Here is a 19,105-nt window from a genome sequence, read left to right on the forward strand (position 1 = left end):
CTAGCAATGGTTGTGTCTTGGACCTTTGTGATTGTCCAAGCAGCCTGTTTTATTTTTAACAGCTTCTAGAGCTTAAGCATGTGCCAAGAACTGTCAGTGTCCCAACAAGAGGGATCTCAGTCAGCACCTAGTTTAAAGCTAGAGGCCAGACCTACAAGCAACAGCTTTTAAAGTATGCAAATATATACAGTTGTATGGGACCACAATCGTAAACTCTGGTGGTCTCTAGACTAGGCAATCTGGAAATGTCCAATTGTTAAAGTCTGTGAGACTCAGGAACACAAGCTCCAATGGCCACCAGAGCCAGGAAATCAACGAGTGTCCCCCATGTGGCAGCTGCAAAAACTGGGGAACCAGAGGGCAGGAAGATAGAGCCCACCTTCTGAGGTCCCTAGAAAGGTTAACAGTCATCAATGAGATGTATGTTTAATTAGAAGCCTGCTTGTCAGGCTGCAGCTATGATGATGAGCTTATAGGCCTCTTTCACAGGAAGACTGATCTCCTGGGTCTGTTGCCTCTTCCTGGTGGAGGACGGTAGCTGTTTAAGAAGTCTTTCTCTGTTGGTTACAGTCCTGTGGGATCTGTGAGTATAAGCCATGATGACCTCCAGAGCCAAATGATATACAGGTGTCCCCTGGCAACAGCTACAAAAAAAATTAGGGCACCAGACTAGGGAATTAGCTCCTTTCTGGGAGATACCATCAAGCAGTAGCAAGGCAGAGGGGGAGCTCAATGACTCATCCACCAGCCTCTGTTTCCTGAGTATTCCACAAGCCTCGAGGAGTAAGCCAGACTAGAAGCCTCCCCTCAAGCCAAAGCTTCTGGGCATGCAAATAGGCTTCTTTACCAGAAAGATGGGAGTTGTGTTTCAGTCTGCTATCTATGCAGTGCCCTTGGGGTGGCAGACTACCAAGAACTGTCTCTCCAATTTTTACGGTCCCATCGGACCCAGGATGGACCCCCACTATCCTTCAGAGCCAGGCACTCAAGGGGTGTCCCTCAGCTATGGTTGCAAAAACTGGGGCACCAGGTATATAAAAACCTGGGCACGAGACCTGTGTAAAAGCTCCCCTCCAGGAGATACTGGCGCTGTGGAACACGGCAGAGGGAGAGCACAAAAGATGGCCTGCACTGAGGAAAAGAGAAAAAAGGAAAAAACTAAGCAAAACTGAAAAACCACTGTTTATTAGATTCCAACAGAGAGAAAACTTAGGGGAAAAGCAAAAAAAAGAAAAAGAAATTATACCTCTATATTTATTTTTCTTTGCCTGAATATTGAGATCAGACCATCATATTCATTTAGACGCAAAGCCTTTGTTAAGCTTAGGGACAGCAAAGTTTAACACACGATGTTATAATATAATATATAATTATTATAATATAATATAACCAAAAATAAGAATATATATCTACCAGACAAAATGTTTAAAATTATAACTTTTCCCCAAAACCTAGGCCATTCAGTTCTATACCTTTGCACCAACATGATAAATGGTCTTAGGGACTTGAGCTTCAAAGTCACATAGATCTGGGTTTGAATTGCAGCCCCATCACTTACTCACTCTGTACTTTTGAACAAGCTACTTAATCTCTCTGTGTCTTCATTTCCTCATCTATTAAAATAGGGCCAATAATACCTCCCTGACAGAGTTGTTGTGAGGCTTACATGAGATCATCTATGAGAAGTACCTAGTAAAAGGCCTTTCCCATAGGAGATGCTCACTCCTTCACCTCACTGGACACTGTTTATGTGCAGCAGTGACAGACACATAAAAGATATACTAAAAATCCCAGAAAGTATTTATGAAAAAAAAGTATCATAAAAACTGAAAAAGAATTAATGAGATAGATACAAAAGTAAAATATTTAGTATTTAATACGACACACATCCACCAAAGGGCATAAAGGGCAAAGACAAATCAAGAGGTCGGTGTATAAAACAGGTAAAGAGAAGGAGGAAAAATGTTCTGATGGAGAAAACAAGTGACAAGGTAAAGAGTGTCTTCAGTGGATGAAAGTGCATAAGTTGACAATAAGAAGGAGAAGCAAACACAAGGACAGATGTTCAGGTCCCAGGTACTGCACACCAAAATATATTGAAAAAAACAAAAACTACATAAATGATAAGTTCTACTACCATTAAAAGGAATGAAATAGAGCCAGGGTAATGGAAGACCCTCGCAATAGTCCCCCAGAGACCTCTCAGTGCAGTGGACCTGGGTCTACTCCTCGGCAGGGCAGGAAATGTAAGAAGCAGCACACTCAACACAGGGAGGCTTCTCACACACTGACCCATGCTGGCAAAACTTATAGGAAATGATATATAGTTCAGACCAACAATTTACTGATTATAACAAGAAATATATTTTTCTATTTGAAGAGAATACTTAATGGTTTACTCTTCAGGATATGAGGAATACCAATTTTAAAAACTAGTAAAAACTAAGATTGGTAAAAATCAAAGTATCATTGGTCATTCAACAACAATCATATATCCAGCAAATATTTATTGAGCACTGACAGTATATGGTAGACACAAAGCTACATAAGCTTCAGCTACAAGGATTACTATGACACTGCCCTGCCGTTGACCATGGTAAAAGATACCTATAATACAATTACTTTCAGTATGAAAGACTAAGAAATATAGATACCATGCAAACAGAGCAATCCTACTTCAGGAGAACTAGGGAAAGGAAAAGAACAAATAAGCTGGATATTTTAAATTATCTTTCAAATATGAGCTTTCTAGACAAACAAGGGTTGAAAACCATTCCAAGAAGAGGAAAAGAAATATGCAAAGTACAAATCTGTGAAAATGTTTGCCATATATGGAAGCAATGTGGTAAGATCCTAGGATGTAGTAAGATCCTGAGATGGCCTTCCTGGTGTGTGGGGTTCAGACAATGGGAAATGGCGGGATATGAGGATTGAGAAAAGGTTGAGAAAAGCTGCATATACCAAGGTAGCATGTGGATTTTATCAATTAGACTAGTAGTCACAAAACTTGGGGATGTGCAAGCCAACTTGTGTACAAGATAATCCACTGAGTTGTGGAAAAAAGTTAGAATTTTTATATAAAAGGAAAAATTAAGCTTTAGTAAGATTTCATAAATGGATCAACACTGCAGCCTCATTCAATCTTAACATAAGGTGGTCATGTGTCACAAACTGTCCAAGTGGTATCTTGAAAAAAGAGTAGGGGTTCTACCACACGCAGGGAACCCTCAGCCTTTCATTCACTTTCAGGCTATACATTACAGTTTCTACAGGACCAGCAAGGAAGATGTACTGAGTATACTATTTAACTAAAGTAACCATCAAATGGACACATTGCTTAAAAAGATTCTTGCAAAGAAGTCAGAGATTAAAGATAATACTATCAAGCGAACAAAAGTTGGAAACTAGGAAATGATAGAGCTGACACTTCTATTCCCACTGTGAGCTATTCATCAGCCTCATTAAGAGAATAAGCTAATAAGAGGTCAGAAAAAATTTTCAAAATTATCAGGAAGACCATTTGAAATAATGAATTTATAGACCTTAATAAGAATTCACTCACTCTTTCAAAATTTTACTGTGCAGGTATTGTTCAATTTGCTAACAGTTAAAAAGCTGATAACAAGCAATTTTGCCCTAAGGGTACAGTGTTCACTGAGAGTCTCACCAATTGACTGATTATAATGTCAGTCAAAATCCCAACAAGTTATTTTGTTTTGGGGTGAAACCTGACAAACAGATTCTAAAATCTGTATAATGGTAATGCAAAGTTCAATCATCAGTCAAGATGATTTGATGATTTTTTTGATAAAAAAAAAACACCAAGCTGCAAGGACTGCCTCCTGGATAGTAAGACACTTAGAAGGCCACATTAATGAAGACAATGTGGCATTGGCATAAAGATAGTGTTTTAGTGGGGAATCTCCAGAGAAGAAGAACTAACAGGAGATTATATAGATACATATAGAGAGACCTATTATAAGGAATTGGCTCACTTAATTATGGAGGCAAGCTGGAGACCCAGGAAAGCTGATAGTTTAGTTCTAGTCCAAATTTAAGGGCCTGAAACAAGGAAAGCCAATGGTTTCTGAAGGCTGGCCGACTCAATACCTAGGAAGATCTAATGTTTTAGTTTGAATCTGAAGGCAGGGAAAAAACTCAGGTCCCAGTGCAAGCCCTGTCAAGCAGAAGGAATTCTCTTACTCATGGAAGTGTTCAGCCTTTTTGTTCTACTCAGCCCTTCAACTAACTGGATGAGGCCCACGCACATGAGGGAGGGTAACTGCTTTATTCAGTCTGTTGATTTATATGTTAATCTCATCTAAAAATACTCCCGCAGAAACATCCAGAATAATGTTTGACCAAATATCTGGGCACCCTATGGCCCATTCAAGTTGACACATAAAATTAAGCATCGCATATAGACAATGAGAACATTGGAGACATTTAGGATCAAACCTGCACATAAAAAGACATTTTATTTACGGTATTTCCCTGGCGGTCCAGTGGGTAAGACCCCACGCTCCCAATGTAGGGGGCCCAGGTTTGATCCCTGGTCAGGTAACTAGATCTCACATGCATGTCACAACTAAGAAGTCCCCATGCCACAACTAAGACCAGGGGCTGCATAAATAAATAAATACTTAAAAAATTTTTTTTAAAAAGACATTTGATTTATTATGAAGGTAGCATCATAGCTCAGTGAGGTAAAAAGACTTTTCAATGATGGTGTTGGGACAATGGGGTATCCATGTGGAAGCAAAGTGAAAATGAACTCCTACCTTAGACCACATAATGAAACAGTTACAGGTAGATCACAGACCTAAATGGGAAAGGCAAGCAATATACTTTTAGAAGATAATGTGAAAGGTCTTCATGACCCTGAAGTGGGGATACATTTTCTTAAATAAGATACAAAGTTATTAACCAAAAAGGAGAAGACTGATAAATCTGACAACAATAAAATTTTAAATGTCTTTCTTAAAAGAAGGTAAGACAGGTATTTCAGAGGCCAGCCCAAGCCCATGTTGTTACCTGTGCTTCTGACTGACTGGCTACATTGTGACTGGAGGTCCCAATGACCCCCCCCAACTCAGGATGCTAATCCCAAACCCAGATTATTACCTGTACTTCTGACCGACTGGCTAAATCAGAGGTTCCCAGAACCCCCTCACTGGGTTCAACTATTTTGTTAGAGTGGCTCACAGAATTCAAGAAATGCACTTATATACTAGATTACTGATTTCTTATAAAAGGATATTAAAGGATACAAGTCAACAGTCAGATGAAGAGATGCATAAGGCAAGGTCCCAAACAGAGAAGCTTCTGTCCTTATACAGCTTGGGGCCTGTCAAGGTGGCATGCAGAAACATTCTGCTTCCCCCATGTGGAAGCTCTCTGAAAAGGGGCCAAAAAGTGGTCCTTTGGGTTTTTATGGAGGCTTCGTTATATAGTCATGATTGACTAAATCACTGGCTAATGGCAACTGGTTCAACCTCAAGCCCCTCTCCCCTCGCAGGAAACCAGATGGTGGGACTGAAAGTTCCAACCCTCTACTCACAAGGTTGGTTCTCCTGCCAAGCAGCCCTCATCCTCGGATGCCCTCCAAAAGTCACCTTATTAACATAACACAAGACACCTTTTATCACTCTCAACACTTAGACGATTCCAAGAGTTTTGGCAGCTGTGAGCCAGGAACTGCAGACGAAGACCAAATATAAATAAAAAATATATTTTGGTCATCTGAATGATCAGACATATATTTCTTATAAATTACAATATCTCAAATACATACTGCATTATTCCATTTTTACCAAGATAAAATAATAGGCCAAACTGCATAATTAAGTGGTAAAACCATAAAGCAAGGTAAATAAAAGTCAGGCTAGTAGTAACTGCTAGCAAGGCACATAAGGGCATATAAATAGGAAGGGGCACTTGGGAGCTTCTAGGAGGGAGACAATGTTCCATTCTATTTCCTGACCTGGGTGGTAGTTGAAAGGGTATTTATTTGCAACAATTCGTTAAGCTTGGCATTTATGCCTCATGTACGTTTCTGCATGTTGGTTAGATTTTGTACTTTAAAAGGTTTTTTTTTTTTTAATTCTAAAGAATGAATTAGAGGGCTGAAGCAATACAGGAACATCTGGATATTGCTTACTACTGCATTTAAAGGGAATAAAGATTGAATAAAACCCTTTTGACTGATCTCCACTCCTGGTATTCTGCCATTTTCTTCTCATCAGAATAAAATACAATACTGGTATGGTCTTGCCCAAAGAACATAAGTAGTTCCTAAATTTGGCAGACCCAGAGACCTTCCCTTTGGATTATAAACTCTGAGAACAGACTGTCTTTAGATCCACTACTGTATCCTCAACTTCTTTAATAGTGCCAGGCAAACAGTAGGTTCTCAAAAAGCATCTGTTCAATGGATTCACTGGTAAAACTAAATTTTTCAAAAACCAAATATTCCAAAAAGATGTGAAAGAGTCCTGTGACTTCAACCAGTCTCTAAGAGCTGTAAGAAGAGCCACAGAGACGGTGTTATTTGACAGTACATTTGAGGTTACTAGTAAGACTCCAAAAAAATTAATGTATTTCCAACATAACATATTAACAAAGGCTAACATATGGCAAGCATCAAACAATTTCTAGGACAGGTGCGGAATTTGCCTCTGCACCATCTTCCATTGGATGCTGTTTGTGCCGTCACTGGAGGGCTGGCAAGATGACTGAGTTGAAGGATGTGAGCTCACCCCTTCCTACAAAAACACCAAAATCACAACTAACTGCTGAAAAAACACTAACAAAAAAAACACTGAAACCTGACAATAAAGATACCCTACATCCAAAGACAAAAAAGAAGCCACAACAAGATGGTAGGAGGGGCACAATCACGATAAAATCAAATCCCATATCCACCTGGTGGGCAACCCACAAACTGGAAAATAATTACACCACAGAAGTTCTCCCACAGGAATGAAAGTCCTGAGCCCCACGTCAGGCTTCCAAGCCTGGGGGTCTGGCAACAGGAGGAGGAACCCCCAGAGAATCGGTTTTGAAGGCTAGTGGGGTTTGACTGCAGGATTCCACAGGACTGGGGGAAAAAGAAACTCCACTCTTGGGGGGCTCACACAAGGTCCCATGCTCACCAGGACCCAGGGAAAAAAGTAGTGACCTTGTAAGAGACTGGGCCAAACCTGCCTGCTAGTATTGGATGGTCTCCTGCAGAGGCAAGGGACGGATGTGGCTCACTGAGGGGGAAAAAAACATTGGCAGCAGAGTTCTGGTGAGTACTCATTCGTGTGAGCCTTCCTGGAGGTCACCATTTCCTCCCCAAGGCCTAGCCCTACCCAACAGCCTGTAGGCTCCAGTGCTGGGCACCTCAGGCCAAACAACAAACACAGCCCCACCCATCAGCAGTTAGGCTGCTTTAAGTCTTCCCGAGCATGGCCCTGCTCACCAGAGGGACAAGACCCAGATCCACCCACCAGTGGGCAGTAATCAGACCCTCCCATCAAGAATCCGGCACAAGCCTCTTAGATAGCCTCATCCACCAGACGGCAGACAGCAGAAGCAAGAAGAACTACAATTCTGCAGCCTGTGGAACAGAAACCGCAATCACAGAAAGTTAGACAAAATAAGACGGCAGAGGAACATGTCCTACATGAAGGAACAAGATAAAACCCCAGAAGAACAACTAAGTGAAGTGGAGATAGGTTATCTACCGGAAGAAGAATTCAGAGTAATGATAGTGAAGATGATATAAGATCTCGGAAAAACAAAGGAGGCGGAGTTTGAGAAGATGCAAGAAATGTTTAACAGAGACCTAGAAGAACTAAGGCACAAACAAACAGAGATGAACAACACAATAACTGAAATGAAAAATACACTAGAAAGAATCAATAGCAGAGTAACTGAGGCAGAAGAACGGATAAGTGAGCTGGAAGACAGAATGGTGGAAATCACTACCGCAGAACAGTATAACAAGAATGAAAAGAAATGAAGACAGTCTAAGAGACCTCTGGGACAACATTAAATGAACCAACATTTGCATTACAGGGTTCCCAGAAGGAGAAGAGGGAGAGAAAGGGCCTGAGAAAATATTTGAAGAGATAATAACAGAAAACGTCTCTAACATGGGAAAGGAAACAGTCACCCAAGTCCAGGAAGTGCAGAGAGCCTCAGGCAGGATAAACCCAAGGAGGAACATGCCAAGACACATAGTAATCAAATTGACAAAAGTTAAAACAAAGAAAAAATATTAAAAGCAACAAATAACATACAAGGGAACTCCCATAAGATTATCAGCTGATTTCTCAGCAGAAACTCTGCAGGCCAGAAGGGAGTGGCACGATATATTTAAAGTGATAAAAGGGAAGAAACTGCAACCAAGAATACTCTATCCAGCAAGGCTCTCATTCAGATTCAACAGAGAAATCAAAACCTTTACAGACAAACAAAAGCTAAGAGAATTCAGTACCACCAGACCAGCTTTGCAACAAATGCTAAAAAAACTTCTCTAAGAGGAAAAGAAAAGGCCACTACTAGAAAGAAGGAAATTATGAATGGAAAAGCTCACTGGTAAAGGCAAGCATAAAATAAAGGTAGGAAATCATCTGCACAGAAATATGATATCAAACCACCAATTGTCAGAAGAAGAGAGCACAAATGTTGGATATTGGAAATGCATTTGAAATTAAAAGACCAGCAACTTAAAACAATCTTGTTTATATATAGACTGCTATATCAAAACCTCATGGTAAAAGCAAACTGAAAATCTACAATAGATATGCATTTCTTTAAATGTAAATGGATCAAATGCTCCAACTAACAGACACACACTGGCTGAATGGATACAAAAACAAGACCAATATATATATGCTGTCTACTAGAGACCCACTTCAAATCTAGGGACACACACAAACTGAAAGTGAGGGAATGGAAAAAGGTATGCCAGGCAAATGAAAATCAAAAGAAAGCTGGAATAGCAATACAGACAAAATAGACTTTAAAATAAAAACTGTTACAAGAAACAAAGAAGGACACTACATAATGATCACAGGATCAATCCAAGAAGAAGATATAACAATTGTAAATATATATGCACCCCAACATAGCAACATCCCAATATATAAGGGTACAGCCATAAAAGGAGGAATCTACAGTAACACAATAATAGTGGGAGGCTTTATTTATTTATTTATTTTTAATGGAGTAGATAGAGTTGCTTTACACTGCTGTGTCAGTTTCTGCTGTACAACAAAGTGAATCAGCCATACGTATACATATATCCCCTCTTTTTTGGATTTCCTTCTGTTAAGGTCACCACTGAGCACCGAGTGGAATTCCCTGTGCTATACAGTGAGATCTCATTAGTTTTCTATTTTATACACAGTAGTGTATGTATGTCAATCCCAATCTCCCAATTCATCCCACCCCCTCTTTTCCCCCTTTGTATCCATAAGTTTGTTCTCTACGTCTGTGTCTCTATTTCTGCTTTGCAAATAAGATCATCTATACCATTTTTCTAGATTCCAGTAGTGGGGAACTTTAACACCCCACTTTAATCAAGGGACAGGTCATCCAGACAGATGATCAATAAGGAGACACAGGCCTTAAATGTCACATTAGACCAGATGGACTTTATCAATATTTATACAGCATTCTATCCAAAAGTAGGAGAATACACATTCTTCTCAAGTGCACATGAAGCATTCTCCAGGAATGATCACATGCTGGGACACAAAGCAAGTCTTAGTAAATTTAAGAAAACTGACATCATATCAAGCATCTTTTCTGACCACAGTGCTCAGAAATTAGAAATCAACTACAAGAAAAAAATTGTAAAAACACAAACACATGGAGGCTAAACAATATGCTACTAAACAACCAATGGATCACTGAAGAAATCAAAGAGGAAATCAAAAACTACCTAGAGACAAATGCAAACGAAAACACAACGATCTAAAACCTATGGGATACAGCAAAAGCGGTTCTAAGAGGGAAGTGTATAGCAATACAATCTTACCTCAGGAAACAAGAAAAGTCACAAACAACCTAAACTTACACCTAAAGCAATTAGAGAAAAAAGAACAAACAAAACCCAAAGTTAGTAGAAGGAAAGAAAACATAAAGATCAGAGCAGAAATAAATGAAATAGAAATGAAGAAAACAATAGCAAAGGTGCATGAATAAAAGCTGGTTCTTTGACAAGATAAATTAGCGAGACTCATCAAGAAAAAAAGGGAGAGGGCCCAAATCAATAAAATTAGAAATGAAAAACAAGAAGTTACAATGGACCCCACAGAAATAAAAAGGATCATAACAGACTACTACAAGCAACTATATGCCAATAAAACTGACAACCTGGAAGAAATGGATAAATTCTTAGAAAGGTACAACCTCCCAAAACTGAACCAAGAAGAAACAGAAGATATGAACAGACAAATCACAAGTACTGAAATTGAAACTGTGATTTAGAAACTCCCAAAAAACAAAAGTCCAGGACCAGATAGCTTCAGAGGCAAATTCTATCAAACATTTAGAAAAGAGTTAACACCTATCCTTCTGAAACTATTCCAAAAATTACAGAGGAAGGAGTACTCCCAAACTCATTCTATGAGGATACCATCACCCTGATACCAAAACCAGACAAAGATACTACAAAAAAAGAAAATTACAGGCCAATATCACTGATGAACAGATGCAAAAATCTTCAACAAAATACTAGCAATCTGAATCCAACAATACGTTAAAAGAATCATACACAGGGCTTCCCTGGTGGCGCAGTGGTTGAGAGTCCACCTACCGATGCAGGGGACACGGGTTCGTGCCCTGGTCCGAGAGGATCCCACATGCCGTGGAGCGGCTGGGCCCGTGAGCCATGGCTGCTGAGCCTGTGCGTCCGGAGCCTGTGCTCCATAACAGGAGAGGCCACAGCAGTGAGAGGCCCGCGTACGGCAAAAAAAAAAAAAAAAGAATCATACACAATAATGATCAAGTGGGATTTATCCCAGGGATGCAATGATTTTTCATTATCTGCAAATCAATCAGTGTGATACACCACATCAACAAACTGAAGAAGAAAAACCATATGATCATCTCAATAGATGCAGAAAAAGGCTGTGACAAAATTCAACACCAATTTATGATAAAAACTCTCCAGAAAGTGGGCATAGAGGGAACATACCTCAACATAATAATGGCCACATATGACAAACCCACAGCTAACATCATACTCAACAGTGAAAAGCTGAAAGCACTTCCTCTAAGATCGGGAACAAGACAAGGATGTCCACTCTCACCACTTTTATTCAATATAGCTTTGGAAATCTTAGCCATGGCAATTAGAGAAGAAAAAGAAATAAAAGGAATCCAAATTGGAAAAGAAGTAAAACTGTCACTGTTTGCAGATGACATGATACTATACATAGATAATCCTGAAGATGCCACCAGAAAACTACTAGAGCCCATCAATGAATTCAGTAAAGTTGCAGAATACAAAATTAATACACAGAAATCTGTTCTATACACTAACAACGAAAGATCAGAAAGAGAAATTAAAGAAACAATCCCATTTACCAACACATCAAAAAGAACAAAATACCTAGGAATAAACCTACCTAATGAGACAAAAGACCTGTACTCCAAAAACTGTAAGATGCTGATGAAAGAAATCAAAGATGACAAAAACAGATGGAAAGATATACAATGTTCTTGGATTGCAAGAATCAATATTGTCAAAATGACTATACTACCCAAGGCAATCTACAGATTCAATACAATCCCTATCAAAGTATCAATGGCATTTTTCAGAGAACTAGAACAAAAAAAAATCTCAAAATTTGTATGGAGACACGAAAGACCCCAAATAGTCAAAACAGTCTTGAAAAAGAAAAATGGAGCTGGAGGAATTAGGCTCCCTGATTTCAGACTATACTATAAAGCTACAGTCATGAAAACAGTATGGTACTGTCACAAAAACAAAAATATAGATCAATGGAACAGGATAGAAAGCCCAGAAATAAATCCACGCACCTATAGTCAATTAATCTATGAAAAAGGAGGCAAGACTAGACAATGGAGGAAAGGCAGTCTCTTCAATAAATGATGCTGGGAAAACTGGAGAGGTACATGGAAAAAAGTGAAATTAGAACACTCTTTATCACCACAGACAAAAATAAACTCAAAATGGATTAAAGACCTAAATGTAAGACTGGGTACTACAAAACTCTTAGAGGAAAACATAGGCAGAACACTCTTTGACATAAACCATGGCAATGTCTTTTCCGAGCTGTCTCCTAGAGTAATGGACATAAAAACAAAAATAAACAAATGGGACCTAATTAACTCAAAAGCTGTTGCACATCAATAGAAACCATAAACAAAATGAAAAGACAATGCACACAATGGAAGAAAATATTTGCAAACGATGTGACCAACAAGGGATTATTCTCCAAAATTTACAAACAGCTCATGCAGCTCAGTATCAAAAAAACAAACAACCCAATCAAAAAATGGGCAGAAGATCTACATAAACATTTTTCCAAAGAAGAAATATAGATGGTCAAAAAGCACATGAAAAGATGCTCAACATCACTAATTATCAGAGAAATGCAAATCAAAACTACAATGAGGTATCACCTCACACCTGTCAGAATGGCCATCATCAAAAAATCTACAAACAATAAATGCTGGAGAGGGTGTGGAGAAAAGGGAACTCTCCTACACTGTTGGTGGGAATGTAAATTGGTACAGCTACTATGGAGAACAGTTATGGAGGTTCCTTAAGAAACTAAAAATAGAGCTATCATATTATCAAGCAATCCCACTCCTGGGCATATATCCAGAGAACACCCCAATGTCAATTGCAGTGCTGTTTACAATAAGCAAGACATGGAAGCAGCCTAAATGGCCATCAACAGAGGAGTTGATGAAGAAGATGTGGTACATATATACTATGGAATATTACTCAGCCATTAAAAAGAATGAAATTATGCCATTTGAAGCAACATGATGGGCCTGGAGATTAGCATACTAAGTGAATTAAGTCAGACAGAGAAAGACAAATATCACGTGATATCGCTTATATGTGGAATCTTTAATACAAATGATAGAAATGAACTTATTTACAAAACAGAAGCTGACTCACAGACTTAGAGGACGAGGAGGAGGGATTGATTTGGAGTTTGGCATTGACATTTACACACTGCTATATTTAAAACATAAGCAACAAGGACCTACTGTATAACACAGGGAATGCTGCTCAATATTCTGTAATAACCGAAATGGGAAAAGAATTTGAAAAAGAATAGATACATGTATATATATAACTGAATCACTTTGCTGTACACCTGAAACTAACACAACATTGTTAATCAACTATGCTCCAATATAAATTTTTTTTAAATGACAAGTATAAGAAAATTCAGAGGAATAAAGTTAACTAGGCATTCAGCAAAATTAAAACACATAAAAAACCCAGAATTTCTATTACATCTCTGTCCTAAAAATACAACTAATCAATTCAGTCTACCATTTTCAAATTTAATAATTAACATGAATTTTTACTGCATTTTAGAATTTATAGAAGAAATTCTTTGTTTTTGACTCAGGGTGTTTCAATCACATTTGTGATGCTCCAGAAACACAGAATGACCCAAGATTTTATTACCACAATTAAAACAGGCTAGCATGTATCAGGTACTAAGTAAATGCTCACTGAATGAAACTAACAAATATTATTAAAATATGGCTTGTTATATAGTTTTAGAAGGATACTTGATGACAATTACACATTTTTAAAGTGTAATATGTCACTCTTTAACTTTTATGGAGAAAATATCACTTTTAGGATAAAAGAAAATATACCCAAGATATGTACAATTGATTCATAAACTAGCAACCATCTTCTGTCTTGCTGCATTTACAGTCAACATTATACAATTATGAAGGTACTGATTTGTGATAGGTATATGTAATTAGCTTTAGACTGCTAAAAGTTAAATAATTAATATTATTCCTACACATCATTTTTTTTATCAGTTAATATTACAGGTTTGCCTAGTACAACGATGAGGGAAACTGTTTTCCTAGTCTCTTAAGTGCTCAACTCCTCTCTAGTGGCACCATCTTCTCAGAGTAAAGCAGATTCAGAACCATCTCTATTTCAATCAACTTTCTCTCCTTCCTTCACTGCCAAGTTTCTTCAAAGGGTAATCAAAGTTTATTACCTCTGCTTCCTCACCTCCCCGTCATTCCTCAATATCTATAGCAGCCTGGCTACTTCCCTCAACCTCCCACTAAACCTATTCTCACCAAAGTCATTCCTCCTTAGTGGCTAAATCCAAGTAGTGCTTTTCAGTCCTTATCTTGCTCTTTCAATCCTTTATGCTCTACAATTGCCGTGTCCAATACAGTGACAACTAGCCACATGAGGCTACTCAGCACTTTCAAATGTAACAGGTACAATGAAGAAAAATGAATTTTTAACTTTTAAAATTTTAATTAAATTTAAATTTGAAAACAGACACATGATTCAGCTTTAAGTTTCTTTGAAACAATTTGGGTATGTGAACCTACTTTTTCAACTGTATATTTTATAAAACAAATCAAGAATTTCCAATGAAAATTTAGCCTCTGAATTAAGATGTAACATATACACTGAATTAAGTATAACATATATACTGGATCTCAATGACTCAGTATAAAAAAGATTATAAAATGATCACATTAATAATTTTTATATTGATTACATATTTTAATAATGGTATTTTGGATATACTGGGTTAAATAAAATAATCATTAAAATTAGTCTCAACTTTTTCTTTTTACATTTCTTAAAGCAGGTACTAGAAAACTGAAAATTATCTATGTAGAATATACTTTGTTTCTATTGGACAGTGGCGTGCTATAGCATTAGATATAAATGACCACTCATTCCTTCTTAAAATGCTGCTGCTTTTCTCCTTCTTCTTCTTGGACTCCCCCTTTCTAGTGTGCAGTGTAACTTATTCTTCCACTCACTCCTTAAATGCCAGTGTCTCCCAAGGTTGTCCCTAGGACCTTTCCCTTCCTCACACTAGGCACTTTCCTTGGGTGATCTCACCCTCACGCATGGCTCCCACTGTTCCTGTACCCTGAGGACTGTCAACCCTCTATGTGCAAATCAGCCCCTCTCCTGAAAACACTAAGTTCAACTCGACCTACACCTAAGTACACCTGCACTTAATTTGCCGTTACATCCTTACATATTTACCTTATTAATATCATAAATCTGGTCCCTCTTTTCCATTTCATTCAGGCCTTCATGATTTCTCACTTTTACCACTACAATTGCTTTGAAAGTGCTATCCCTGGCACCTTCCAAAGCAACTTCCTTTTGCTGGTAAGTTTCTAAAATTCACACCTAGCCATATGATTTCTCTATTTAAAATACTTCGGTGGTTTCCCCACTGCCTTCAAGTTAAAGTAAAAACTTCTTATAATCATACATAAGGCTTTATGCTTCATCATCAACCCTATAAAATCCCAAGCTCAGGGATATCTAAGCACCTGCAGTTTCCTGAATACAGCATTTGCTTCCTCACAGCCATTCTTTGCACATGCTCTTTTTGCTGGCAGGAATACCGTTCCTAAAACTCTATCCTGTTCTCTTAGTCATCCTTCAAAACTCAGCTGATATATCATCTCTCCCAGGAAACATCACCAAACCACCAAGTCTGAACAAGTGTCCCTCCTCTGCGTCACCATCACCCCTATACATAGTTCTACCAATAACCCAATGACACTGCCCTAGAATGACCTGGTTAGTAGTCTGTAAACTCCCTGAAGGTAGGAATTAAGTGTTTTAACTTTACCTCCCTGTGCTACACTTAATGAGCACCTATTTATTAAATGGACACAATATTAAATAAGGGAAACCCACAGAATAAACTGCAAGGCTAGAAACTTAAAACTAGGCTAATATAAGTCACGAGTTAAATGAAGAAAGTTAACCTAATCACTCTAAAAACACTTTATAAAATGGCCTATTTCTGGACTTAATGAGCTAGCCAATAAAAATATATATCCTAAATAATCACTAAAATAGCAAATACTCAACAAAAGCAATAATTTAAAAAACTGAAAACTAAGTATGTTATTCTATTTCTATAGTCTTGTTTTTCATACCTTTTCTTCCCTAATTCTACTTATCAGTTCCTTCCTTCAGCTCTTTAATTTTCCTTCGAGTTAAATGTTGCATTTTTTCCGTCCCTCGCCCAATCCTTTTCACTTCTACTGTCCCTCCAATTCTTCTTTTAATCTAACAAAAATGCAAATACTGTCTTTGTCATCTCTGTCAGCAATTCTGTATAAAACGAAGGAATGGTAAAAAGCAGTGAACGGAATGATATCACTAGTCAGATTGCTAGACAAAACCATATGCATTAATCTGGGTGGTTGGTTTCATAATACTAAGCAGCTAATCTAGACCATATGCATAGTAAGTGGAGTCTGACAGGCATCAGCAAGTCCTTGAGGTTATTGCAGCAGGGCAGTGGGGGGTAAGAGAAAAGACCAGCCAACTTGCTGGTGGTGAGGGCAGCTACAGCACAGCCTTACAACATTCTCCTATTTGTGCCCACCATTCAAGAGGAAGCAGAAACGGGGAATTCAGGAAGCTGTCAGCTATCTGGACTAGCACGGTCAGGTAACCGATTTTAACGGTGCTTGCAGCATTAGCCAACCAGCCCTAGATGCTAGTCTGAGCACACTGGCCAGGGCACCAACTTTAGGACACAAAATAAAGACTGCTGCTCCCAGGGCACTTCTGAATTTTAGTTTTACTACAGAATAGATTCTGAGAGAGGCAGAGAAGTACCTGAAGAGAAATTATGTAAGTATTTAAAGTAGGTTGGTAGGAAGAAACAATTGTTAGAAGGAAGGAGAGTACATTCTTTTAATTACCTGAGAGTAACTTTCTAAAACCACTCAACATTAGTTCTTGCAGGCATGGGGAAGTTCACCCTGAGGACCTGTCTCTTAAGGAATTCGCAATCAAACAAAACTGAAATCTCTTGTAAAGCTTTACAAGTTTAACAGTGAAGGATGTGTCTGAAAAAGTTTCTGGACTGTCAAAGCAGCACCTTTATTGAATTCAAAGCAGTATAGTGCAAGATTTATTTTTACCCGTGTCCAGGAGTTAAGCTTTGATTCTCCAGAATTCTGTGGATCTTTCTTAATCAGACAACACAAGCACCATATTAGAATTTTTTGGCTTTCATCTGCAAAAAGGAAAACTAAAATGAGTAGGTTTTATCAAATAGAAAGAAAAGATAATCAGTATAAAATTTGTAACATTATATACTAAAGGAAATATATTTATTATATTTTAGGAAAATCACAAACTACTAAGTTCATAGAACAAGCATCCAGGACCATGTGTGAAACTTTGTGGTTTTTTTCCTTCTTGTGGGTTCAGGATCACTTATGCTTAGCCCTTGTGAGGTCAATTCTCTTTCTGTCACAGCAGCAATTTTTAAAGCCAAAAGAGAATGATGGAAAGAACTAGCTTTTTTAAAGATCAGTTCTTTATTTTATATTCAAACCATTAGTAATTTCAGCCTTTTTAAGGCAATATCACTGCCATAAGCAGTAGTCAATATTTCTGATTTAATCAAATTGGCCAAAATATCCCCACTTGTTAAAAATAAATTTAACAAAAAGAATTGTTTTAAAATACATTCTTTTTAGTACCAAATGGTTTGGATAAAATAGAAGCCTTTTACATGCTCCTAATTCTTTACTCTAAAATGTAAAACTTTACTAAATATGTGATAACAATGCTGACCTTTGAAATCTATTTGGCTAGGACATCTACTTGGTAAGCCATTTTCTCTTTCCTCCTTTGGTAACTAAGTCCATTCAAGTTGGAGATTCTATAACACAACTGAGAAGCAAAAATGAGACCTAAAAACTGAAGATGTCAGTACCTGAACTAGAGCCAAGCTACTATGGACTTTACCACAAGGCCATGGAGCTGATGCTGAGGAAACCCAGCACCCGGAATCACTCCTCTGCAAAATCACCTGATGCTCTTTACTTTGTTATCTACTGCAATTTCATAAACACAGCATTTCTACAGGGCTTCATTAACAAGAAATAAGGAGAATACAAACTACAGTAAGCTATCTCGGCATTTTCAACCACAAACCAAAGGACCCTGATAGTAATTTTAAATCCATTTTCCCCCCATAAACTTAGGCTCTCCTAACAACTAACACCTCTGAACAAACTTTATCAGGGCTTATCCTGAGGGATAGTCCTATTTTTCCTAGCTTTTATGAGCTCAATTACATCACTGGCTTGCCTGAAATCAGTTCATTGCAAGAATCACATAATTTAACCACTGGAGATCCTAGGGTTCTTCAGGTTGAACCAATGCCACTGATTAAAAATCTGACTGTTGTACTTTCTATGTTTTAAATATCAGAAGAAATTATAACTATCTGTATGTCACAAGTGTGACAAACACATCTAATGATATGCTTATGTAAGCAGCTTCCCATGTTATACAGAATGCAACCTGATGGGGAGCATTTCCAAAAATCAGACACTCACCACTGAAGAGAAAAAAGACAGAAAATGTTAATTATGGAGTGTAAATCTAAAAGAATCCCAAAGATAGGAGTTTTCCCCAGGTGTTGAGTGACTCTGCACATTTAGTTCAACAAGCATATTATTTTTTACTTTTCTCTCAAAAAGAAAAAGAAGAGCAAGAGTAACTTGCCCCCAGCCTTTATTTCTTTGCCCAGAGTCAATGCACTGAAATGCACTGCTAATGAGCTTACTTTGCTTTAGGGATTTAAAGATGCAAGCCATCACCTGTTATTCATGAATGCCACCAGCACTGTCTACAGGGGATGGCATCTGTCAGGCTCCTCCCTAGAGGCTCAGACATCGGAGCTGGAGCACTGGGGATCGAAAACTGCCTGGGATTCATCATGCAGACAGTCATTAGTGCAAAGCACTCATCTAAAAATGAGTGTAAGGGAAAGGAATATACCACCATATATTTGTCACCTAATATTTTATTGTTTGATATCTTGAACTGAAAGCT

The 19,105-nt window shown here is 38.1% G+C and overlaps 1 protein-coding gene across 5 annotated transcripts in view; it reads right to left on the reverse strand.

Moving 5' to 3' along the window:
- Nucleotides 1–19,105, reverse strand: part of FANCC (FA complementation group C) — a 272,627-nt gene that overhangs the window by 152,712 nt on the left and 100,810 nt on the right. For all 5 annotated transcript variants that reach the window (XM_067744815.1, XM_067744813.1, XM_067744814.1 and 2 more), the window contains one exon: nt 17,176–17,270. In XM_067744815.1, coding sequence (XP_067600916.1) covers nt 17,176–17,270 — 95 coding nt within the window. The remainder of the gene's footprint in view (nt 1–17,175; nt 17,271–19,105) is intronic.

Source organism: Pseudorca crassidens, chromosome 7 (assembly GCF_039906515.1).
Source record: "Pseudorca crassidens isolate mPseCra1 chromosome 7, mPseCra1.hap1, whole genome shotgun sequence".
Classification (NCBI taxonomy): Eukaryota; Metazoa; Chordata; class Mammalia; order Artiodactyla; family Delphinidae; genus Pseudorca; species Pseudorca crassidens.